This window comes from Symphalangus syndactylus, chromosome 20, assembly GCF_028878055.3.
Source record: "Symphalangus syndactylus isolate Jambi chromosome 20, NHGRI_mSymSyn1-v2.1_pri, whole genome shotgun sequence".
NCBI lineage: Eukaryota > Metazoa > Chordata > Mammalia > Primates > Hylobatidae > Symphalangus > Symphalangus syndactylus.
The window spans coordinates 23,272,987-23,299,175 of NC_072442.2; the positions used below are offsets into that span (position 1 = coordinate 23,272,987).

The following is a 26,189-nucleotide window of genomic DNA, read 5'->3' on the forward strand; positions in this document are numbered from 1 at the left end:
ATTTTAAAAACCATACAACAAATTTATTTTGCTATAAGTAAACATGTATGTAGGCAAATGAAAAAAGTCTGGAAGCAGAAGGATATATACTAAATGCAGAGTGATGTTACCTTAGGGATGAGGGAGTAGGGCACAAGGATGGTTTTTGTTATATCTGTTCTTTCTCTTTTTTTGAGACAGAGTCTAGCTCTGTCACCTGGCTGGAGTTCAGAGTCGCTATCTCAGCTCACTGCAACCTCCGCCTCCCAGGTTCAAGCGATTCTCCTGCCTTAGCCTCCCGAGTAGCTGGGATTACAGGCATGCGCTGCCACGCCCATCTAATTTTTGTGTTTTTAGTAGAAATGGAGTTTCACCTTATTGGCCAGCATGTTCTCTATCTCCTGATCTCGTGATCAGCCTGCCTCGGCCTCCCAAAGTGCTGAGATTACAGGCGTGAGCCACCGCACCTATATTTTTAATGTATAAAAATGCAATAGGCCGTCTCTACTAAAAAAATGCAAAAAATTAGCTGGGCGTGGTGGCAAGCATCTGTAGTCCCAGCTACTCAGGAGGCTGAGGTAGGAGAATGGCATGAACCTGGAAGGTGGAGCTTGCAGTGAGCTGAGATCACACCACTGCACTCCAGCCTGGGAGACAGAGCGAGACTCCATCTCAAAAAAGAAGAGAGAGAGAAAAAAAAAAAAAAAAAATATATATATATATATATATATATATATATATATATATATATATATATAGAAAATCATGGGCTGGGTGCGGTGGCTCATGCCTGTAATCTCAACACTTTGGGAAGCCAAAGCGGGAGGATCTCTTGAGCCCAGGAGTTCCAGACCAGCCTAAGCAACATAGGGAGACCCTGTCTCCACAAAAAATAAAAAATTAGGTGGGTGTGGTGGCATGCACCTGTGGTCCTAGCTAATTGGGAGGCTGAGGTGGGAGGATCACTTGGGCCTGGGAGGTGGAGGCTGCAGTGAGCCATGATTGTGCCACTGCACTCCAGCCAGGGAGATACAGTAAGACCCTTTCTCTGAAAAATGAAAAGAAGAAAATAAAAGAATATAACCATGTATTACTTGTATAATAAAAAATAAATTTAAATTGCCTCTTATTTTAAAGACAGTGTACCAAATTTAATTTAAAAATAACCATAGGATTGCAAACAACAGAGGTTGATTTGGGGTATGGAGGGGAAATGTCTTTTCTCAGAGGTACCAACCTGAAAATTCTGGACCAAAAATGGCCTTACAATACAGATAGTTTTTTGTCATATTTGGAGAGAATATATTCACAGGTTCCCAGTCCAACTGTATGCTTTCCATATATTTGCATCAATGTAAGAAATATAGTTCCCTTGAAAATGTCTGTGAAGAAACAGTTTATATCCTTGAATAGGTAGGAAAAGAATAAACAGGATAAGTAAAAGTATCTTGGCAACCTTGTGGGAAATATTTAGACATAGAAAATAACACCTGCTTTCTAATTTCCAGAGGTATAAACTTCCCAGTTTGCACAATTCATCAAGAAATAATGTGGAGCCACTGGCACAAATGATGAGGCATCTCCCCAAAGCATAACTTCCTATCTGTCCAATCTCTTGGACAGATAATGGCAGTTAATTACTTTGAATGCCTTTGCCTAGACTGTACTCCCATTTGTTTTCTATTTAACAAATTATAGCTACACTTTAAGCCCCAAGTAAGTTTTAGCTTATTGATGTAGCTTTCCCTGATCTCCACACCTCAAGGATCACAGATTCTGGCGAATTCTAGCACCAATGGTCTGCATTATCTTGTAGTACTTCATTATATATACCTCCTTTTTATGCCTATTCTCTTTCTTCCCTCCTATCATTTTCATGTTCTGAAGACAGTATCATACTTGGCCCAGGGTTGACCGAAAATGACTGCTACATATAGAAAGTCAGGGACAAAGATGAGTTCTGGACATAACTAAAGGACTGAGTAATCATGTTGGCAGCCAACACTCCCACATATGCTAGGCACCGATTTAAGTAATACATGTATTCACCCACTTAAATCTCACAACAATCCTATGGCATGGTAAGGAGCATAATCCCGTTTAAAGATGAGGAAATTGAGTCACAGAGAAGAATAACTTGCTCAGGGTAACCAAGCTAATAAATGACAGGCCTGCGTTCAAACCCAGGCAGCCTGGCTACAGAATCAACTCTTAACCACTTAGAGCATCATCACTGAGATGGCAAGAGGGACAGGCTGCTGTAAAGAGGGTGAAGTGAAAATGGGAGGAGAGACGCTGTTAAGCAATGATGTGATGGGGCTAAAGGAAAGTGGATAAGAAAAGGATTAAGAGCAATCACAAGTAAAAGACCAGAGAAGGGGCCTAACAGTAAAGGAGAACCAGGAGAAGGAAGAATTGACAAGCAAGGTGAAAGCAAAAAGTCAGTTGTCAGTTCAGTTTGGTGAGATAAAGGAGGCCCAGGAAGGCCTCCACGAAAAGGCTGTCAAGTCAGGCAAGATACAGAGAACAATTGAGGAAAGATGATTCTTACAAGATGGTGAAGGTGTCATTGTAGGTGCTGGGGTCTGCTACAGGCACTTGGTGGAGCCTCTGCTTTGGGCTGAGATCAATACATGACAGTGTCTCATCTCTGCAGGTACAGAGCTCACATATGTTGGTGCCTGTAGAGGCCTTCTGTTCCTTTTGTGCAGTTAAAGCCTTATTTTGGGCATAACTTTCAGACTGCACCAGTGAATTCTGAGTAGGTTCCAGTTCGGAAGGTGAAAGTGTGATTTCGGTCAGCTTTCAATGCTGAGTCTGAACTTGGTCTGGATGTGGAGCTGTAGTCTTGTCCAGGCCTGCAGAATGTTCAGTCTCTGTAGTGGGTTCTGGAGTTAGGGCGAGCCCCAGGTCTCAAGGCTGAGTTGAGGTCTCCTCCATGGTTGGAGAAGTTTTAACCTCTGTAGTAGGTTCTGCAGTTATGGTAAGCTCCAGGTCCAAAGACTGAACTGTGAATTGAGTCAGGTTTGGATGCTGAGCCTGGTTCTTGTCTGGAGGTGGATGTGTCACCTCAGGATGCTTTGGAGGAGCAGCTGTAGTCATCAGGGCTGTAGAAGGGCAGAGCTTGATCCTGGCTTGGTGTTGGGATGGGTATCTGATGAAAATACACAGGCGGTTGAGCTACAAACTCCTTAGGTAGCTCTGGAGGCCGAGTTGGGCTCTTCTGCATGGTTGGAGAAGGTTCAACCTCCATAGAGGATTCAACTTCCATAGAGTTAAGGTAAGTTCCAGACCCAAAGGTTGAACTGTGACTTGAATCACGTTTGAATGTAGAGTCTGAACCTGGTGTAGATGTGGAAGTGTCATCTCAGGGTGCTTTGGAGGAACTATAGTCTTTTCAAGGGGTGTAGAATGTTCAACCTCTGTAGTGGGTTCTGGAGTTACGGTAAGTCCACCAGGTCCAGAGGTTGAACTGTAACGCTAGGTGACATTGGATGCTGAGCTTGATCCTGACCTGGTGTTAGAAGACTCATCTCTTGATATACTGGAGGTTGGGGTACAACTTCCTTAGGAGGCTGAGTTGGGGTCTCCTGCATGGTTGGAGAAAGTTCAATTTCTGTAGTGGATTCTGGAGTGATGATAAACCCCAGGTCCAAAAGTTGAAGTGTGACACTGGCCAGTGTTGAATACTGAGCTTCATCCCGACCTTGTGTTGGAACTGTCACCTCATAATGTTGGAAGTTGAGCTACAACCTCCATAGGTGGTTCTGGAAGTTGATTTGAGTTCTCCATGGTTGGAGGAAATATACCCTCTGTAGTAGGTTGTGGAGTTGTGGTAAGCTTCAGATCCAAATTTAAACTGGGACCTCAGTTAGGTTTATGTGCTGAGCCTGCACATGGTCTGGAGTTGGAAGAGTCACTTCAGGGTGTTTTGGAGGAACTGCAGTTTTCCTCAGGGTTGTCAAATGCTCAGCCTCCTTCGTGGATACTGGAGTTATGGTAAGCCCTAGGTCTAAAGGTCGAAATGTGACACTGGGTGATAATGGATACTGAGCTTGGTCCTGCCTTGCTGTTGAAATTATCATCTCATAATGCATTGGAGGTTGAGCTGCAACCTGCTTAGGTGGCTCTGAAAGCTGACCTGGGACCATCTGCTGGCTTGAAAGTTCTATATTTCTGGGGGGCTCTGAAGCCTGAACTGTGGCCTCCTGCTGCTTTGGAGAAGGCTCTGCCTCCTTAGGGGGTATGGAGTCTGAGCTGGAAAGTTTTGCTGAGTTAGAGAGGGTTCCACTTGCTGAGGGAGCTGTGGAGGCAAAGATGGGCTATCTGCTGGACTGGAGAGGGTTCTACCACGATAGAGGGCTCTGAAGACTGAGCAGGGACTGCCTGCTGGACTGGAGAAGATTCTACCCTTTTAAGTGGCTCTAAAATCTGAGTTGGGGCCTGCTGTAGGACTGGAGATAGTTCAACCTTCTCAGGTGGCTCTGATGGCTGAGCTGGTATCTCCTGCTTTGGTGGAGGACTGACCTCTTTCGTGGACTTCAGAGGATGACCTGAGGCTTCCTGCTGGGTTGTAGATGGTTCAACCTCCTTAACAGGCTCTGTTGGCTCAGCTGGAAACTCTCGCTGGACTGCAGAAGGTTCTACCTCCTTAGGGGGATTTGGAGTCTGAGCTGTAGCCTCTTGCTGGGCTGAAGATTCACTCTCTTCAGGAGACTCCAGAGGTAGGAAAGGGGAATCAGGCTGGGCTAGAGAAAAGTCAGTCTGCTCACTGGAAATAGGAGGGTTGTCCTGCTGGACTGGAGAAGGTTCAACCTCTATAGTGACTGCTGTAGGTATGGTAAACTCTACATCCACATTTTTACCGTGATTTTAGGCAAAGTTGAATTATTTCTGAATATTGAAGACAGATCTTCAGGTGAAAAATTCCATCTCATCATTCAATGGACTTACAATGTCTGAGGAGAGCTGAGCTGGAGACCAAGTTGTGGGCTTTTGAGCAAGTGGAGAAAGTTCATCATTTTCAGGGGTAGTTAACTGCTGAATGATAATCTCTTGCTCATCTTTCAAATGGTTAAACTTCTCAGGGGACATTAAGGAGTGAGCTTGATGGTGACCTGGAAAACTGTTACCTCATAATGTTTTCAAGGCTGAGCTGGAATCTTCTGCTGGGTTGGAGAAAATTCAACCTCCCAGGAGACTCAGGAGGCTGGGCTGACTGCTCATGCTCACCGGGAAAAGGATCAGTCTCCACAGGAGAACATGGAGGCTCAGTTGGGGCCTCCTCTTGGGTTGTGGAAGTTTCCACCTCCTCTGCAGGCTAGGTTGGGGCCTCCTGCTGGACTGGAGAAGATTCGTTATCCTTTGTAGGCTCTGAAGTTACGCTAATCTCTACATCCACAGGCTTAACTGTAATGCTTGGCAAGGTATAATGAGCTCCATCCTCACCCTGAGGTCAAATTGTCACCCATGATTCGGTGGAGTTTGAACTGCACTCTCCATAGAAGACTCTGGAGGCTGAACTGGGGTCTCCTGCTGGGTCTGAGAAGGTTCAACCTCCCCAGGAAACTCAGAAGGCTGAGCTGGCTGCTCCTGCTTACTGGAGGAAGGTTCAGCTGCCACAGGAGGACCTGGAGGCTCAGCCGGAGTCACTTGCTGGGTTGCTGAAGATGTAATCTCCTCAGGGTGCTCTGGTGTCTGAGCTGGGGCCTCTAATTGGGTTGAGGAAGAGTCTACCTCCTCGGGTTTCTCTGGAGGCTGAGCTGTGGGTCGTTCTACTCAATTTTGACAATACCTGTAACTATGCCTTTGCCTAGACTGTACTCCTATTTTTTCTTATTTAACAAGTTATAGCTAATTTTTAAGCCCCAGGTAAAGTTTTAATTTACTGATGCAGCTTCCCCTGACCTCCATAATTCAAGGATCACAGATTCTGGTGAATTCTAGCACTGATGGTCTGCATTATGTTTTGGTACTTTATTATTTACACCTCCATTTTTATGCTTATTCTTTTTCTTCTATCATTTTCATGTTCCGGAGACAGTGTCATACTTGTCCCTGGGTTGGACACAAAATGGGTGCTACACATAGAAAGTCAGGGACAAAATGAGTTCTGGACATAACTAAAGAGCTAAGTAACCATGTTAACAGCCACCACTCCTACATATACTAGGCAGTGATGCAAGTATCACAGGTATTCACTCACCTAAATTTCACAACAATCCTATGAAATGTTAACTAGCATAATCCCCAGTTTAAAGATGAGGAAACTGAGTCACAGAGAAGAATAACTTGTTCAGGGTAACCAAGCTAACAAATGACAGACCGGGGTTCAAACCCAGTAACCTGGCTTCAGAATCAACTCTTAACCACCTAGAGCACTATCACTGAGATGGAGAGACAGACTGCTGTAAAGAGGGTGAAGTGCACATAGGAGGAGAGCAGCAGTTAAGCAAATGATGTGATGGGGCTAAAGAAAAATGGATAAGAAAAGGATTAAGAGCAATCACAAGTAAAAGATCAGAGAAGGGTCCTAACAGTAAAGGAGAGTGAAGAGAAGGAAGAGATGACAGGCAAAAGCAGAAAGTCAGTTGTCCATGTGGTTTGGTGAGATAAAGAAGGTCCAGGAAGGCCTCCAGGAAAAAGCTGCCATGTCAGGCAAGACACAGAGAACAACTGAGGAAAGGTGATTCTTACAAGATGATGAAGGTGCCATTGTAGGTGCTGAGCTCTGGCACAGGCACTTGGTGGAGCCTCTGCTTTGGGCTGATGTCAATACATGACAGTGTCTTATCTCCGCAGGTACAGAGATCACATATGTTGGTGCTTGTGGAAGCCTTCTGTTTCTCTTGTGCAGTTAAAGCCTTATTTTGGGCATAACTTTCAGACTGAACCAATGAATCCTGAGTAGGTTCTAGTTGAAAGGTGGACCTCTGACTTCCGTCAGGTTTTGATGCTGAGTCTGACCCTGGTCTGGACGTGGAGCTGTAGTCTTGTCCAGGGCTGTAGAATGTTCAATGTCTGTATGGGGTCTAGAGTTATGGCAAGCCCCAGGTCTGGAGGCTGAGTTGAGGTCTCCTCTGTGGTTGGAAAAGGTTCACCCCCGTAGTAGGTTTTGTATTTATGGTAAGTTCCAAGTCCAAAAGTTGATCTGTGACTTGGGTCTGGTTTGAATGCTGAGCATTGACCCTTGTCTCGTGGTGGAAGTGTCACCTTAGGGTGCTTTGGCAGAGAAGCTGTAGTCATCATGGCTCTAGAAGGTTCAACCTTTGTAGTGAATTGTGGAGTAATGGTAAGCCCCAGATCCAAAGGTTGAACTGTGACACTGGGTGATGTTGGATGATTAGCTTGATCCTGGCCTTGTGTTGGAACAGACATCTCATAATAATACCCAGGAGGGTGAATTACAACCTCCTTAGGTAGCCCTGGAGGCTGAGTTGGGGTCTTATCCATGGTTGAAGAAGGTTCAACCTCCATAGAGTATTCTGGAGTTAAGTTTCAGATCCAAAGGTTGAAATGTGACTTGAGTCAGGTTTGAATGCTAAGTCTGAACCTGGTGTGGATGTGGAAGTGTCACCTCAGGGTGCTTTGGAGGAATTATAGTCTTCTTCAGGGGTGTAGAATGTTCAACCTCTGTAGTGGGTTCTGGAGTTATGGTAAGTCCCAGGTCCAGAAATTTAACTGTAATCATGGGTGATATTCAATGCTGAGGTTGATCCTGACCTGGTGTTGAAATTGTTACCTCTTGAAATACTGGAGTTAAGGTATAACTTCCTGAGGATGCTGAGTTGCGGTCTCCTGAATGGCTGGAGAAAGTTCAACCTCTGTAGTGGATTCTGGAGCGATGGTAAGCCCCAGGTCCAAAGGTTGAAGTGTGACACTGGCCAGTGTTGAATGCTGAGCTTGATCCTGACCTTGTATTGGAACTGTCACCTCATAATGAGCTGGAGGTTGAGTTACAACCTCCATAGGTGGCTCTGGAAGCTGAGTTGAATTCTCCATGGTTGGAGAAAATATACCCTCTGTATAGGTTGTTGATTCGTGGCAAATTTCAGATCCAAAGGTTGCACTGTGGCCTCAGGTTTGTGTGCTAAGCCTGCACATGGTCTGAAGGTGGAAGGGTCACCTCAGGGTGTTTTGGAGGAGCTGTAGTCATCCTCAGCATTATATAATGATCAGCCCCCATAGTGGGTTCTGGAGTTATGGTAAGCTCCAGGTGTAAAGGTTGAAATGTGACACTGGGTGACAGTGGATACTGAGCTTGGTCTTGGCCTGCTGTTGGAATTGTCATCTCATAATGTTGGATACTGAGCTTGGTCCTGGCTTGCTGTTACAATTGTCATCTCATAATGCATTAGAGGTTGAGCTGCAACCCCCTTAGGGGGCTCTGGAAGCTGAGCTGGGACCATCTGCTGACTTGAAGGTTCTGCCTCCTTAGGAGGCTCCGGAGCCTGAACTGTGGCCTCCTGCTGAGCTGGAGAAGGTTTTGTCTCCATAGGGGGCTCTGGAGTCTGAGTTGGAACCTCCTGCTGAGTCAGAAATGGTTCCACCTCCTGAGGGAGATTTGGAGGCAAAGATGGGGCCATCTGCTCTGTCAAAGAGGATTCTACCACCATAGGGGGCTCTGAAGACTGAGCAGGCACTGTCTACTGGACTAGAGAGGATTCTACCTCTTCAGGTGGCTCTAAAAGCTGAGTTGAGACCTGCTGTAGGACTGAAGATGGTTTGACCTTCTCAGGTGGCTGATGGCTGAGCTGGTATCTCCAGCTATGGTGGACTGACCTCTGCAGTGGACTTTGGAGGATGACCTGAGGCTTCCTGCTGGGTTGCAGATGGTTCAACCTCCTTAGGGAGCTCTGGTGCCTCAGCTGGGGACTCTTGCTGGACTGGAGAAAATTCCACCCCTTTAGGGGAATCTGGGGTCTGAGCTGTGGCCTCTTGCTGTGATGGAGATTCAATCTTTTCAGGAGAATCCAGAGGTGGGGAAGGGGTATCATGCTGTTGGAGAAAAGTCAGCCTACTTAGTGGGAATAGGAGGATTGTCCTGCTGGACTGGGGAAGGTTCAACCTCCATAGTGACTTCTGTAGGTATGGTGAGGTCCATATCCATATTTTTAACTGTGGTATTAGGGAAAGTTGAATTATTTCTGAATATTCAAGATAGATCTAGAGGTGAAAATACCATCTCATCATTCAATGACCTTACAAAGTCTGAGGAGAGCTGAGTTGGAGACTGAGTTTTGGGCTCTTGAGGGACTGGAGGAAGTTCATCATTTTCAGGGGTATTTAGCTGCTGAGTAATCATTTCTTGCTGGTCTTTCAAATGCTGAAATTGCTAAAGGAACATTGAGGACTGAGCTGGGGCCCTGTGTTTGGTTAAAATTTCAACCTGTTAGGTGAACTCTGGAGTCATGGTTACCATGTGATCCACAGGTTTCACAGTGTCATTGTGCAATGTTGGAGGCTGAATTTGATCATGACTTACAGAAACTGTTACCTCATGATGCGCTGGAGATTAGCTACAACTTCATTAGGGATCTCTGAAGGCTAAGCTGGGGCCTATTGCTGTGTTAGAGAAGACTCAACCTCCTCAGGCATCTGTGGATACTCAGCAGCAGCCTTCTGCTGGGCTGGAGAGAGGTTCTCATCTTTAATAGCTGGAGATTGAACTGAAGTCTCCTGTTGAACTGGTAAAGTCACCTTCTGATGACTATGGAGGCAGAGTTGGGCCCCCGTGCTGGGTCGTGTAAGGTTCCACGTCATTAACTGGCCCTGAGAGCTGAGCTGTAGCCTCCTGGTGGATTGGAGAAGTTCCCACCTCTGCAGTAGGCTCTGTTGCTGTGGTGAGCTGTATAACTGGAGGCTTAACAGTGACATTGGGCAAATCTGAATGCTGAGCTCGATGGTGACCTGGAGGTGAAACTGTTACTTCATGATGTTCTGGAGGCTGAGCTGGGGTCTTGTGCTGGGCTGGAGAAGATTCAACCTCCCCTGAAGACTCAGAAGTCTGAGCTGTCTCTTCTTGCTCACTCGGGGGAGATTCATCCTCCACAGGACTTGGAAGCTCAGTTAAATCCTGTTGGTTTGCAGAAGTTTCCACTCCCTCTGGAGGCTGGGTTGGGACCTCCTGCTGGGCTGCAGAATATTTAATCTCTTTGATAGGTTCTGAAGTTATGGTAATCTCTACATCCACAGGTTTAACTGTCATGTTGTAAAATGAGCTTGATTCTCACCCTGAGTTTGAACTGTCACCTCATGATTCAGTGCAGTTTGATCTGCACTCTCCATAGAGGACTTTGGAGGCTGAGCGGTGGCCTCCTGCTGGGTCCGGGAAGGTTCAACCTCCCCAGGAAACTCAGAAGGCTGATCTGGCTGTTCCTGCTTACTTGGAGAAGGTTTGGCCTCCACAGGAGGAACTGGAGGCTCAGCTGGGTTTCCTTGCTGGGTTACAGATGGCTTCGTCTCCTCAGGGTGGTCTGGTGTCTGAGCTGGGTCCTCTAATTGAGGTTGAGGAAGGGTCCATCTCCTCGGGATGCTCTGGAGGCTGAGCTGCGGCTTGTTCCTGGCTTGATGTAAGTTCCTTACCTGGCTGTTGAATTACTGTAAGCTCCACATCCACAGGTTTGACTGTGACATTGGGCAAGTGTGAGTGCTGAGCTTCACTCCAACTTTTAATGGAACATTTACCTGATGATGTATTGATGGCTGAGCTACAGTCTCTTGAGACAGGTAGCTGCTGTGCTGGGGCCTCCTGCTCTGTTGAAGAGTGGAGCCCCTTAAGGGACTGTGAAGGCAGAGCTGGGGCCTCCTGCTGGGTTGAAGAAGGTTCTACCTCCTCAGGGAGCTATGGAAGCTGCACTGGGGCTTTTTGCTGGAGTGAAGATGACTGGATCTGTTCAAGGGTCTCTGGATTTTGAGTTTCAGGCTCTAGATGGAATTGAGAGCCCAACTTGCTCAGAGGGCCCTGGAGGCTCATCTGAGTTCACCTGGAGTTCTGGAGACAGGCTTCCCAGATATTGTATATCCATACTTGAATCTAAATGCTCATCCTGTAAAGTTTGTTTCTGATGCTGAGGTTTTGATATAAATCGGTGTGGAATTTCAACAAAAACCTTAGCAAGCCTCTGATGCTTAGCTAGATCTTTCTTCAGGTTTTTGGGCGAAACACTAATCTTCATTGCTTTTGAATTCTGACTATCTAGAGGTGGAACAAGTATTTCATATGCCTGATCATCTGCAGCCTGATCTAGACCTACAGTTTGAACCTTACTTTTGAGGCAAAGAGGCCGAGCTAGCATCTGGTTCTGATCCCAGTCTAGCATTGCAACCAACTCTGGGAGCCTTTCTTGTGAGTCAGCTTATCATCCTGGTGTGCAGCAGCGAACTTCTCTGGCCCCAGGGACAGCTCTCCAGCTGAATCCGTGTCCAGAAATGGAACCAAAGTCTCAGTCGGTTGCTGAGGTGAGGCTGACATCTGGGTAGGAGTACCCCAGGTTATCAAAGCCCCCCGGGTCTGTATGGGGGTGGGGGTGGATAAGCGCATGGGGGAGATTCCGGGAGGGGGGATCAGAGGAGCGCCAAGACCAGGGCTCAGTTGGCCTCAGGGGGTCAGAGGTCAGCTGGAGTGGGCCCTGGACCCACTCGAGAGGCTGAGCCTCCTGGACTAGTAGCCACAGTAGTTGTCACGTGAGGAGGGGCCATAGGAACCAGAGACGCAGCCAGTATATGACATACGTTGGCGTCCCGCACTGAGTGGAAACCATTATGGCAGCCCCCAGACGCCCGCACCCCTAGCAACCTCGTGCCCCTAGCAACCGCGGCCCCACCTTGTCCGTTATTTACGATATCTTTATCTAGGCAACCTTTATCAAAGTTCCGTTCCAGATCCGCTCATCACCAGGGCGATCTTATCCCACAATCCTACCCAAGCCTCCCTTCCCGCTCCACCAGAACACCCCTTCCCTCCCCTTCACCAGGAAAGATTTGGGCGGCTGACCCAGGTGGTTCCAGGACTCACTCCTGCAGCCTATAGTGGTGGGGCAGGGTGGGGTAGGGTCATGGCAAAGCTTCCCAAGGCGACCTCGCCTGGGGATATTCAGAAATGCTAGTCAAGTTCTGGCAGCCTGAACTCTTCCTCCTCCAAGCTGAAATCCGAGAGATACTCTTCCTCCTCTTGGCCATACTGCTTCCAGGGAGAGCAACGGACCTGCAAAATGTACGCTAGTTAGGGTGGCAGGCAGAACGCACATTACGGTCATTCATTCCAAAATGTTGCCATTTTTGCTAAACTTTCCATATCCTTTGTTGCATGTTTGATAATTCACCACTCTATTAGATAGGGTCTCCCAGGGAATAAATGAGGACTCCAAATTTTCTGTATGAGGGGTTTTGGGAGGTGGGCAATTCAGTCTGGGAGAGAAGTCTGAACTGTCATCCTGCCTTGACTTAACACAGCCATTACCCTAGAAATTACAGCGCCACTCTTCAGAGGTCTACCCTGTGTGCACACATGGAGAAGAGGCTTAGGTTGTTCAAGTCAGCATGTTAAATAATTTCCTGAAATGCGACTCTAAGTAGAACCCAGCTGACTTCCTCCATAGCCATTGTTACCTATTTTATTACTCATTGTCTGGCACAATCACCAGCATGTGAACTCTAAGAAGGTGCTTCATCTTATGCCAGTGCCTAGCATAGGTATATGGTGCAGATTAATGGTTTTACAATGGAAGGGATTCCAAGACTTGCCTCATTTAGGGATGGATCTATTGTTATAATCAGATTTCTGAAATCAGTGCTTTCTCTCACATTTCACAGGAAGCCAGACTTCTTAAAGCTTGAAGTTTCCTTGATGGGTTTTATTTAAATTGAATTAAAATAACTATTTTACAGGGAAAAACTTCAAAACACTTTGCAACTTTGGGGTGAAAGTTAAATAAAACACTCTAGCCCCAAATTAAGTTCCTACTGAAATAAAACACTTTTGCTACTTTTTAAAAAAACATTCCATATGTAGTAAATAATGACTGCTTTCTTTCAGAGATTAATTTAGAAACTTAATCCCTATTTAAGAGCTTTCATATACAGTCATGCGTTGCTTGCCATGTGAGGAGAAGCTTGAGAAATATGTCATTAGGTGATTTCACCCTTGTGCTAACATCATAGCATATACTTCCACAAACCTACATGGTATAGCCTACAGCACACCTAGGCTACATGGTATGGCCTATGGCTCCTAGGCTATAAACCTGTACTGTATGTTACTATAGTGAATACTGAAGGCAATTGTAACATAATGGCAGGTATTTGTGTATGTAAAATGGAAAATGTACAGTAAAAATACTGTTTAAAAGATAAAAAATGGTATAGCTGTATAGGGATAGCTCCACTATACTCTTATGGAACCACCATCATATATGTGGTCTATTGTTGACCAAAACATCATTTTGCAGCACATGATTGTAGTTGATTTACAGAAAGATCTCAGCAAAATATTCTACCCAAGATATATGGGAGATATTGAGATCCAGGTAATAAACTGTATTTGAAAGGCATTATCGTTTTCGAAAGCTGTAGCACAATCATTCTTAAGGCCGGTTACTTTCTCCCCATATCTCTGGGATCCTGTTTGAAGAAAGTTCTAAAAAGGCCTGTGTTCAAGCAGCCTTGCATCCCTAACTCCTGGGGGAAGACTAATCCCTCTCCTGTGTCCACAACTGTAGTAATACTCTAATAGTCCTCAGTTCTGCTCTCCAAACTTCAAGTAAGGGGTCAGAGCCAAAGGTCAAGACTTCAGGAAAAGCCCCAGAAATGCTCTGCACTCAAAAGTAGTATCAGTTTCACATTTTCCTAAGAATGAAACAAATTATCCTCTAAATTATGCTGCTTTTTTTGAATTATGGTTACACTGGCTATGTTACCCCTAAGTTTTTATCTTCACCTACTTGAATTAAACCGTGTAGTTCTTCTTCACATCTGACATCTACGATGTCTTCACTGGGTCTGTACTCCACAGCTATTTTACCACTTTCTGAAATAAAGTTAGTGAGGATCAATTCAGAATCTTTTTCATTCTAAAACTTCCTGCATATAATGGTAGCACCCCATGATGAAATATTCTTTTGGTTTCTAAAAGCAGAAAATAAGAGCATTTTCCTGGAAGTTTCCTTATCTCCTCATCTCACACTTCAGTTTTTTTCTTTCCTTTTTTTTTTTTTTTTCTTTAGAAGACAGGGTCTTACTCTGTTACCCAGGCTGGAGTGCAATGGCACTGTCATAGCTCACTGCAGCCTGGAATTCCTGGTATCAAGTGATCCCCCTGGCTCAGCCTCCAGAGTAGCAGGGACTACAGGTACACACCACTGTCCCCGCCTAATTTTTTTTTTAGAGACATGGTCTTGCTTTGTTGCCCAGGCTGGTCTCGAACTCCTGGCTTTAAGTGGTCTTCCTGCCTTGGCCTCCCAAAATGCTGAGATTACAGGTGTGAGTCACCATGTCTGGCCTCACACCTCAGTTTTTAACATATGTATGAAATATCAACTATATTCGGTACAAAGGACTTTATGATCTTACAGATAGGAACTAAGGAATAACATAAGAAATAAAAAATGTGGGAACCAAAATGTTCAATCATAATATGACTAAATCGTAAGGCATCAGATGGGAGTCAAAGCAAGTTCAAATTTAGAATAGAGACCACTGGGCTAGTAGACACTTCACATTAGAAGCAAGGGCCAGGTGTCTACTCCCTTTGAACCAAAATTCGTTCCACCAGATACAATGAACAAAGCTTCTGAGAGAGAGAACATTTGAATATTTTATTGGCAGACACAGGCCCACATACCCTTATAGACAATAGAACTACCTTCAAGGCAAACCAGAGCCATAAGGCTTTTGGTCTAAGAAGTTTTCAGTGTGTGCAAGAGAGGTAACAACCCACACACTTCGTTTGGTTCTTAAAGGTTGTTACTCAGACTTGACAGTTGATGACCAACGAAGTAAGACTTTCACTAGAAGGGCTGTTGCCCAGGTTGGAAAGCTGAGAGCAATCAAGGCCACCCCCTACAAGCAAATAAAGGTCTGTGGTAACTTAATTAGGACCTCTCAGTCTCTAAGACTTTAGGGCTGTGAAGCCGAAGAGCAACTCTGTTCAGGGACTCTTTGCTAATCATCAGGCTTCCTTTGGGCACAGCCTGTAAGATTCGTGCCACTGTTGAACTCAATAGGGAATACAAGCAATGGCATTCAATAGCATGACCAATTCCAAGGCTCACAGCAAAGCAGCTGATTGTTGTATAAGAATCATACTTGCCCAATGTGTCAGTGCCAGAAATGAAAGCTGAAATCGAATTCTTGATTCAGGAAACATAATCTAATAAACTCTTCAGCAGAGAGTTTATTTATTCAGAGAGAAATCAATAATGACAATAATAGTTAGTATGTCTGCTTATCTTGTAAGTGTAGTTCCGAGTTTTTACATTTGTCATCTCATTTACTCTTACAATACCCTCCATAAGGCTGACTGAATTACTAACCCCAGTTTGTAGATGAAGAGACTGCAGCTTAGAAATATTAAGTATATTCAAATCTCTCTGGCTATAAGACCTAAAATTGCATTAAAAAATCTTTTTTTTTTTTTCTTTGAGATGGAGTCTCGCTCTGTCAACCAGGCTGGAGTGCAGTGGCGCGATCTCAGCTCACTGTAAGCTCCACCTCCCAGGTTCACGCCATTCTCCTGCCTCAGCCTCCCGAGTAGCTGGGACTACAGGCGCCCACCACTATGCCCGGCTAATTTTTTTGTATTTTTAGTAGAGATGGGGTTTCATCGTGTTAGCCAGGATGGTCTTGATCTCCTGACCTCGTGATCTACCCTTCTCGGCCTCCCAAAGTTTTGGTATTACAGGCGTGAGCCACTGCACCTGGCCTAATTGCATTAAAAATTTAAGAGACAAGAGTTAGGACTCAAATCCATGCATCCAAAACTTATCATCACTATTCTGTATGATAGGCAAGCAATTAAAGAAGACCTGGCTTAAACATTTTCTGTGGGAACTGAGGCAAGTCCTTTCACATCTGTAAACTAGGGACAATATTTGCTGTCATTTTTTTTCACAAATGTCACACAGAACAAATTTGAGCCTGTTGCTGTGAAATAATTTAGCAAATGAAAGCATACTATAGAGTGCTTTAGATATCAATATTTTTATCCAGTTAACTTTTCAAAATGAGTTTATTTGCTCATTGAAACTGAAGTACTTCAAGGATGATCAAGAGAGTCTTACCTAGAACAACAATCAACAGTTTCTGGAATGCGTCTGACAAAGCCTTCTGAATAGCAAGCTTCTGGGCTGTCTTCCTTTTCATAAGGAATGATAACGGTCCTAAATCCAACCAAAACAAATGGATTTAAGATGCCTATTTGAATGATAATTGCTATATGTTTCAAAAGTAAAAAAGCATCCATGGTTCTTAGCTCATAACCTTCATGATTAAGGGCAGACAGCACAAGGGTAGGGTTGAATGGCTCTGTTATAGGTACATCCTGGCAGGGCCCATTTTTACTACCTCCATCTAGTAGGGAGATAAGAGCCAAGAAGTACTAGAAGGTAGATAAGAGCCAAGAACCTGGCACATGTCTCACATCACCCAGATATTTCAAATTGATTAGTTAAGGCTACACTCCTACAGACCCTACCCTATGCATCAAGGGCTGGAATCACTCCTCGAAAAAGGTTTGGTTGGCTGGACGTGGTGACTCATGCCTGTAATCCCAGCACTTGGGGAGGCTGAGGCAGGTGGAGGCCAGGAGTTCAAGAACAGCCTGGTCAATGTGGTGAAACTTGAGGCCAGGAGTTCAAAAACAGCCTAGCCAACATGGTGAAACCCTGTCTCTACTAAAAATGCAAAAATCAGCCAGGTGTGGTGGCACACATGTGTAATCCCAGCTACCTGGGAGTCTGAGGCACAAGAATAGCTTGAACCAGGAGGCGGAGGTTGCAGTGAGCTGAGATCATGCCACTGCACTCCAGCCTGGGCGACAGAGTGAGACTGTCTCAAAAAAAAAAAAGGCTAGGTGTGGTGGCTCACGCCTGTAATCCCAGCACTTTGGGAGGCCAAGGTCGGCAGATAACTTCAGGTCAGGAGTTTGAGAGCAGCCTGGGCAACATGGTGAAACCCTGTCTCTAATAAAAATACAACCACAAGAAAATAGCCAGGTGTGGTGGTAGGCACCTGTAACCCCAGCTACTTGGGAGGCTGAGGCAGGAGAATCGCTTGAACCTGGGAGGTGGAGGTTGCTGTGAGCCGAGATCACGCCAGTGCACTTCAGCCTGGGCGACTGAGTGAGACTCCATCTCAAAAAAGAAAAAACTTTGGTACAGATAATCTGGCTCCTCCCTGGGCATCACCCCCGGGAGCCCACTCCACTCCATTAGCCTACAGCCCTGCCTCTGACTTCCAACCCTAAGCCTGATGGCCATGAATACTAAAAAAATACTCAACATCAGTATCAATTGAGTACCCTTTCTAGGTATCTATATTAGACTCTTTTTCTGCTGAAACCCTTTTATGAGTAAAAAAAAGAACCGAATGTTTACACAAAAGTTTATGTAAATCTAGGCCGGGCGCGGTGCCTCACGCTTGTAATCCCAGCACTTTGGGAGGCCGAGGCGGGCGGATCACGAGGTCAGCAGATCGAGACCATGGTGAAACCCCGTCTCTACTAAAAATACAAAAAATTAGCCGGGCGTGGTGGCGGGCGCCTGTAGTCCCAGCTACTCGGAGAGGCTGAGGCAGGAGAATGGCGTGAACCCGGGAGGCGGAGCTTGCAGTGAGCCGAGATCGCGCCACTGCACTCCAGCCTGGGTGACAGAGCGAGACTCCGTCTCAAAAAAAAAAAAGTTTATGTAAATCTTTAGATGATGACCTGGCATGGTGGCTCATGCCTATAACCCCAGCAACTTGGGATCCTGAGGCAAGAGGATCACTTGAGGCCAGGAGTTGGAGACCAGGTGGGACAACACAGAAAGACCCCATCTCTAAAAATAATAATAATAATTAGCCAGGTGTGGTGGTGCACACCTATAGTCCTGGCTACAGGAGGATCCCTTGAGCCCAGAAGTTGGAGGTTACAGTGAGCTATGATCATGCTACTGCATTCTAGCCTGGGCAACAGAGCAAGATCCTGTCTCTAAAAAATAATAAATAAAAAGAAAAATCTTTAGATGGTTTTGCTGGGATAACCAAGAGCTACAAGAGACACGTATTTGAAGGGCTATTTTAGTTCGAAGCAGGTTCTTAACCAAAAACTGTAAAAACATTACTTCCTTCTTCCTCCTAAGCTTCTGGGCAGGAAGTCAGCTGTACAATTTTAAATTTAAAGGTTCAATCTGGTATTGCCTACAGTAAAACCCTATATTGCAAGACAGAAAAACTCTGCCCAGGACTTCAGTAGCTCAGAGAGGGAAGGGCTTGATATGTATCTGAAAAGATAAGTTTTGGAAAGTAAGAAAAAAAGAAAGATCCTTTCCACTCCAAATCCCTATCCTCCTCCACTCCCAGTGAAAACAGACCTTCCTCCACCTTATCCATAGGCTCCTCCACCAAGCCAGTGCCAGGACTCCTGCAATCATAGGATGGCAACACCACCTCTAAAGCACAGAAGAACTTCAGGCTTTGCTTCGGAAGTGGCACCATGCTATCTTCATTTTCCCTTTCTTCAAGGTCAGAAAGCTCCTGAAGCTGTAAGGATATTTAATGTAAGGTCCTTCCTAGGATCTTAATGTAGGCTTCAAAATGTTTTGTTATTAAAAGTAAAAACTTGGCCGGGCGTGGTGGTTCACGCCTATAATCCCAGTACTTTGGGAGGCCGAAGTGGGCGGATCATGAGGTCAAGAGATTGAGACCATCCTGGCCAACATGGTGAAACCCCATCTCTACTAAAAATACAAAAATTAGCCAGGCATGGTGGTGGGCTCCTGTAGTCCCAGCTACTTGGGAGGCTGAGGCAGGAGAATTGCATGTACCCAGGAGGCAGATATTGCAGTGAGCTGAGATAGCGCCACTGCACTCCAGCCTGGCGACAGAGCGAGACTGTCTCAAAAAAAAAAAAAAAAAAAAAACCCAATAAAAAAAAGAAAACCCAAAAAACAACTACACTCCAGTCATTCAAGCTAACAGTTGAGGTGTCCTATGGCTTCAAAATCAAGTTAGATTTGCAAATGAATTGCTAGATAGAGACAACCATTTTTTATTATATGCCACAAAAACAGAGGAGAAAATTATGGATACCACCATCCGAGTGACTGAGATTATTAATTCTAGGTAGCAGGCCAATTCAGACATGTCAATTTATCCTTAACGATAGAGGCCTCTCACATCTCCTCCCTACAATCCAGTTCAATACTTCTGTCCAAAATCTAGGATTTCAATGTTGAAAGGAGAGTGTGGTTAGTGAAAAAAAATCTACAAGGTTTACCTTGATGATCCTTTTGGACCACCCATTGAAACCAAAGTAGTAATTTGCCAGTTCTTGGCATTGGGAACTGTTCAGGGCAAGGGCTTGATGTTGAACTGCCTTATGTCTGGTGCCAAGACAAACCTAAAATCATAAGAGATAGACCTATAAATATCACAACCGCTAGAGATTTTATTTTGGATACATCTGAGATTTGTCAATACCAAGTGTGCAATGAAAAATTGTTTCGGTCTTCCCATTTAGTAGTATCTGCTTGAGAATATGACCTGAATATAGACAAGATGAACCCACCACCCATCCCCCTCCCCAAGTTACTAACTCGTTAAAAGATGAAATAACACCGGGTGCAGTCGCTCACGCTTGTAATCCCAGCACTTTGGGAGGCTGAGGCAGGTGGATCACAAGGTCAGGATATTGAGACCATCCTGGCTAACATAGTGAAACCCTGTCTCTACTAAAAATACTAAAAATTAGCCAGGCATGGTGGCACATGCCTGTAGTCCCAGCTACTCGGGAGGCTGAGGCAGGGGAATCGCTTGAACCTGGGAGGCAGAGGTTGCAGTGAGCCAAGATGGTGCCACTGCACTCCACCCTAGGCGACAGAGTGAGACTCTGTCTCAAAAAAAAAAAAAAAAGGAAATACAAATACTTCTATAAACTTTACAAGCAACTGAAGCAACTAGAGGTTTATCTACATTTATATGCTTCTTTGAGAACACAAATATCTACTGAGTGTTAATTCTTAAAACATTTTATCCATTTTTGTGGATTTCTTACATCACAAGTTCTTTCCTATATGTCTATTTCGTTTTTAAGTGTAGTATATTATATTCATGAAATTCAAATGATACAAATAAAGTCAAATTTACTTGTATTAGAAATTAATAAGAATTAACAGTAAAGTTTTTTTTTTTGTTTTTTTTTTTTTGAGACGGAGTCTCGCTCTGTCGCCCAGGCTGGAGTGTAGTGGCGTGATCTCAGCTCACTGCAAGCTCCGCCTGCCAGGTTCACGCCATTCTCCTGCCTCAGCCTCCCGAGTAGTTGGGACTACAGGCGCCTGCCACCACGCCCAGCTAATTTTTTGTATTTTTTAGTAGAGACGGGGTTTCACCATGTTAGCTAGAATGGTCTTGATCTCCTGACCTTGTGATCCGCCTGCCTTGGCCTCCCAAAGTGCTGGGTTTACAGGCGTGAGCCACCGCGCTCAACCATAAAGTTAATTCTTTATTGATTTGTTTATGCACCTTCCTCTATCACTGGTTTATAAGCTCCTTAAGTCCCAGATGAAACCATGGCTTATTCTTTTTTCATTTCCAGAACAAAGCATAGTTCTTGGCATATAATAGAGCACAGATGATCTGTCGATTGAATGAATAAAACAATGAGCAAGTAAAAAATGAAATTACTTTCTCCAACTGAAAAGAAGGAGAAATGCCTGTTGGGAAAGAGAAATGAAGACCAATTTTTAAACGTTGAGTGCTACTGGTGAGACCGGCCTGTATCATGAGTCACAGTGGAGCCTTTCTGGACAACCAGGAAGCTTCAGAAAAACTCTGAGCCCCTGGGTGGCACAGACAGCTGTCAGCTTGGATAACCTTGCCACAGTTCTTGGCAGCAACCATTTTCCTTCATTTCACCAAAAAAAAAAAACCCAAAAAACCCTCTTGGCCGGGTGCGATAGCTCACACCTGTAATCCCGGCACTTTGGGAGGCTGAGGCGGGCAGATCACTTGAGGTCAGGAGTTCAAGACCAGCCTGGCCAACATGGAGAAATCTTGTCTCTACCAAAAATACAAAAATTAGCTGGGCATGGTGGTGCATGCCTGTAATCTCAGCTACTCTAGAGGCTGAGGCAGGAGAATCAGTTAAACCTGGGAGGCAGAGGCTGCAGTGAGCTGAGATCATGCCATTGCACTCCAGCCTGGGTGACAGAGCAAGACTCCATCTCAAAAAACAAAACAAAAAAAACAACAACAAAAAAAACAAAAACCCAAAAAGCAAAAACAAAACCCTCTCAGGTGCCTTAGGCCTTTCCTTGATTTTATTTTAAAACATTATGGCTGGGCGCGGTGGCTCACGCTTGTAATCCCAGCACTTTGGGAGGCCGAGGCGGGTGGATCACGAGGTCAGGAGATCGAGACCACGGTGAAACCCCGTCTCTACTAAAAATACAAAAAAAAATTAGCCGGGCATGGTGGCGGGCGCCTGTAGTCCCAGCTACTCGGAGAGGCTGAGGCAGGAGAATGGTGTGAACCCGGGAGGCGGAGCTTGCAGTGAGCGGAGATCGCGCCACTGCACTCCAGCCTGGGCGACAGAGCGAGACTCCGTCTCAAAAAAAAAAAAAAAAAAAAATTATTCTCTTTTCTGTATTTAGAAGGGCAAAAAAGACAGGAACTAAGTGTATGTGCTAAAGTAGAAAAGAACACTTAAACTAGATTATAGTGGGGGGTGAGTAGTAGCCAAAAGCTTTGAGTTTAGTAATAAATCTAGTATGAGCGCCCTCTCTTCTCACCTACCTATTGAGTTGTAGAACATTTCCTTCATTACTGTCTCAGTGATAGGCTTTATGCTGTGAAATTCTCAAAACCTAAAGCTTATGAAATGGTCTCAATGTCCAAAGAGCACTAAAAACTCATTACTTGCAAAATGATACCAAGTAAATATTTCATAATCTTAGTTGTACCTTTATAATATTTGAGTGGCTATGTGAAATGGTCACAGGTTAGAAACAGACCATAGTTCAAAAGTTAAATAATATCTCACAGGTAATCAGTTCAGTCACAGGAAGTGGAACCAGGATTGAAGAGGGTGTTGAACAGGCTACCGAAGTGGGAGTAGTATACCTGGAGTCATTACTAAGCAGAGTTCTCAGATTTGATCAAGGTTAATTCAATGAGGAATGGAATATAGACAAGAATAGGCAGCAAGATTAGTAGGAAGCAGTCAGATCAAGTAGCCAATCAGGAATTCAAACGGTCCTTGAAAAGGGAAAGGTGACTGAATTGAGGCATACAATGAGATATCATTCTGTGGCTCTGGGAAAGTAAAATTGGTTGGCATGTTAATATGGAATAGGGTTTCTACAATGCCGCTTAAAAATGTTCCCATCCTCTCAGAACTGAAGGGAGTTTCAAATAGGCAGTTTGTGAGCCATGGTGAGCATGATGATGATGATGATATGATGATGATGATACAGTCTCCTTTATGTAACAGCTGGCAGAAAACCTGGTCACACCCACACATTTTAAATTCACATAAAAGTAAGTACATAGGCTGGGCACGGTGGCTCACGCCTGTAATCCCAGCACTTTGGGAGGCCAAGGCGGGTGTATCACCTGAGTTCAGGAGTTCGAGACCAGCCTGACCAACATGGAGAAACCCTGTCTCTACCAAAAATACAAAATCAGCCAGGCGTGGTGGTGCATGCCTGTAATCCCTGCTACTTGAGAGGCTGAGGCAGGAGAATTGCTTGAACCCAAGAGGCAGAGGTTGTGGTGAGCTGAGATCACACCATTGCACTCCAGCCTGGGCAAGAAGAGCAAAACTCCATCTTAAAAAAAAAAAAAAAAGTAAATATATAATACATGGCTGGGCGCGGTGGCTCACACCTGCAGTCCCAGCACTTTGGGAGGCTGAGGCGGGTGGATCACTTGAGGTCAGGAATTCAAGACCAGACTGGCCAACATGGCGAAACCCCATCTCTACTAAAATACAAAAATTAGCCAAGTATGGTTGCAGGCGCCTGTAGTCCCAGCTACTCAGGAGGTTGAGGCAGGAGAATCGCTTCAACCCGGAAGGCAAAGGTTGCAGTGAGCCAAGATCATGCCACTGCTCTCCAGCCTGGGTGACAAAATGAGACTCCATCTCAAAAAATAAAAATAAAAAGTAAATATAGCTGGGCATGGTGGCCTGTACCTAGCTACTTAAGAGGCTGAGGCAGGAGGACTGCTTGAGGCCAGGATTTAGAGACCAGCCTGGGCAACACAGGGATACTCTTGTCTCTAAAAAAATTAAAAAGTAAATATAAGCAGAAGTCTTCTGGCGAAGATTTCATTCATTCACTCATTTTTTAGAGATAGGGTTTCCCTCTGTGGCCCAGGTAGGAGTGCAGTGATGCAATTATTACTCACTGCACCCTCAAACTCCTGGGCTCAAGCGATCCTCCCACCTCAGTCTCCCAAGTAGCTGGGACTACACGTGCATGCCACATCTGGCTGATATTTAATTTTTTATTTTTCTTTCTTTTTTTGAGATGGAGTCTCACTCTGTCACCCAGGCTAGAGTGCAGTGGCACAATCTCGGCTCACTGCAGCCTCTACCTCCTGGGTTCAAGTAATTCTCATGCTTCAGCCTCCCGAGTAGCTGGGACTACAGGCGCATGCCACCATGCCCGGCTAGTTTTTGTATTTTTAGTACAGATGGAGTTTTGCTATGTTGCCCAGGCTGGTCTCAAACTGCTGGCCTCAAGTGATCCGCCCACCTCGATCTCCCAAAGTGCTGGGATTACAGGCATGAGCCACGGTGCCCAGCCTTATCTTTACATTCTTTTATAGAGATGGGGTCTCACTTTGTTGCCCAAGCTGAGATTTCTTAAAAAGGGACAGCATAAAGTCACATGAGGTTTACCATCAGTAGGTTTTAGTTCAATCTCAAGTTTCCATAATTCTTGTCAGGAACCTTAAACAAGTCCCTCAACCATCTTGAGTTTGAGTTTCTTCATCTAAAAAACCCAGAGAACTGGAAGATTAGTGTGGCAATGCATCTGAAAATATTCTGTAAACCAGAGTGCTAGACAAATGCCAACCTATTATTGAATTCAGCACTTCATTTCAGCGGAGCTAGGAATTCCATATTTGGACCCACCTTGACTGGAGAGTTCTGAAAAAGCTGCTTCCGGTCGCATGCCTTTTGGGCTCTGTGGGCAGCCCTTGCAGAATAAAACTTAATGACGGCATAGAAACCAGGATGGGCCACTGCAGCATTTGGGAAGACCCGGACTGAATACAGAAGGCCAAACTGGGAAAATGCTGTGAACAGAGAATGCTGTGGGGGTGGGACAAGTAAGTGCATGCAGTCTCACGCCCAGAAAACAAAACCGCACATGCCCTCATATTCCCCAAACCCCTCTTCGCGAAGGATGCGATTCAACACACTTCTCACTTAACAGGTTTTCCTCTTAAAATCCTAAACTTTAAGAAGCACTGGAAGGTAAAACGTGCTGACAGTGGAGAGATCCCTCTCTGGGACTCTAAAAATCTGTTGGGGTCGTTAGTTGTCAGTTGGGATCCCCTTTAGAATTAAGAGTCCTTCAGCGGAGGCTGAGCCAGGTGAGGGTCTGAGGCAGGACTCCGGCACTGCCAGTCAGCGGGTGGGCAGCTTTCTCCATCCCTCCCTCCATCCTGGCCCCGGCTCACATGCAAAGCCTCGGCCGTGGGTCCGGAGCTCAGCTCCCACACTAACAAGGTTTTGTCACTCTCAGTGGGAACCGCAAAAGGTACCAACTCCGCCATCCTCCCTTCACCGCACCTGCGCGGCTAACCGTCGCCCCAGCACTGCGCCTGCGCAAGGCACGCCCGCGCTTTTTTTAAAAAGAGGCGCATGCGAGGGGCGGGGCCGGGGCTCGGATCGCTCCCTCGCCCCTCCTTCCTAGGGCCGGCCTCTGAGTCTTTTCCCCTCCTCCAGCCACAGCCCCAAGATCCCTGAGTTTAGAGCTTCCGTTCAATGCATGTTTAGCGTAAAGTCCCAAAATAGGCTGACAGGATGGAAGGGCAGGGACATGTTTATAGCAGCCAGCTTCATCTTCACTCCTGAAGGAGATTAGGGTACTAAGTATTAGCACTATCTACTGAGCGTGTAGGAAATAACCACGAAAGATGCAATCTTTTGACTTGAGGTTTTTTTAAGAGTTTAAAATTGCAAATAAAAGTATAACTCACTAGGCCGGGCGCGGTGGCTCACGCTTGTAATCCCAGCACTTTGGGAGGCCGAGGCGGGCGGATCACGAGGTCAGGAGATCGAGACCACGGTGAAACCACGTCTCTACTAAAAATACAAAAAATTAGCCGGGCGTGGTGGCGGGCGCCTGTAGTCCCAGCTACTCGGAGAGGCTGAGGCAGGACAATGGCATGAACCCAGGAGGCGGAGCTTGCAGTGAGCCGAGATTGCGCCACTGCACTCCAGCCTGGGCGACAGAGCCAGACTCCGTCTCAAAAAAAAAAAAAAAAAAATGTATAACTCACTAAACCGTTAACAGTCTGGCATGAAATCCTTAAAAAGAATTCCCTGGTTGTCCTACGTCCTTCTGGTGAATCGTATATGTGTACTCGTGGGAGTCAGATGATGTGAGAGGTTGGAGGTACGAGTGAGAAGGATAGATTAATTTTGAAAAAAGAAAAACAAACCAACAAACAAAACCACAAAGAATAAGTCCAAATAGGGCACCAGCATTGGAGCTGATGGTGTCTGAGAAGGGTAGGTGTCATAATCAGCTACATGGTGGAGGAGTGTAATTAACTGGTGGGTTCATCATACCCACTACCCAGAAAAGCTGATTTACTGAGACAGTGTTATTGAAGTAGAGAAAGAGTTTCATAAGCACAGAACCAGTGAAATAGAAGACTGGAGTTTTACTATTACTCAACTTAGCCTCCCTGAAAATTTGGAAGCTGGTGTTTTTTAAAGGGTAATTTGGCAGTCAGGGGGCCAGGGAATAGGAAATGCTGACTGGTTGGGTCAAGGA

General features: G+C 45.4%; 1 protein-coding gene and 1 pseudogene across 5 annotated transcripts; both read right to left on the reverse strand.

Annotated features, from left to right (window-relative positions):
* Positions 1 to 752: 752 nt before the first annotated feature.
* LOC129470065 (leucine-rich repeat-containing protein 37B-like) lies at positions 753 to 11,679 on the reverse strand (annotated as a pseudogene).
* On the reverse strand, positions 2,510 to 25,012 carry RDM1 (RAD52 motif containing 1). 5 transcript variants are annotated; one of them, XM_055257423.2, is made up of 7 exons: positions 24,865 to 25,012; positions 24,314 to 24,493; positions 19,451 to 19,573; positions 18,546 to 18,714; positions 16,257 to 16,355; positions 13,920 to 14,005; positions 2,510 to 12,184 (listed from the first exon to the last, which is right to left on the reverse strand). In XM_055257423.2, the coding sequence occupies exons 1-7, from the start codon at positions 24,958 to 24,960 to the stop codon at positions 12,083 to 12,085; spliced, it is 855 nt and encodes a 284-aa protein (XP_055113398.1). In that variant the 5' UTR covers positions 24,961 to 25,012; the 3' UTR covers positions 2,510 to 12,082. The 5 variants fall into 5 exon arrangements, 4 of the variants coding, with proteins under 4 accessions (XP_055113398.1, XP_063484667.1, XP_055113399.1 ...); XM_063628597.1 differs by lacking the exon at positions 19,451 to 19,573; XM_055257424.2 differs by lacking the exon at positions 16,257 to 16,355 and having other exon boundaries at positions 11,811 to 12,184; positions 24,865 to 25,006.
* Positions 25,013 to 26,189: the final 1,177 nt, after the last annotated feature.

Coding starts and splice junctions, on each gene's coding strand:
- RDM1 (XM_055257423.2), bottom strand. CDS start 24,960: ATGGCGGAGTTGGTACCTTTTGCGGTTCCCACTGAGAGTGACAAAACC. Junction 24,494..24,864: donor CCACGGCCGAGGCTTTGCAT/GTGAGCCGGGGC, acceptor CCACCCCCACAG/CATTCTCTGTTCACAGCATT. Junction 12,185..13,919: donor AACTACACGGTTTAATTCAA/GTAGGTGAAGAT, acceptor TACATTTTGCAG/GTCCGTTGCTCTCCCTGGAA.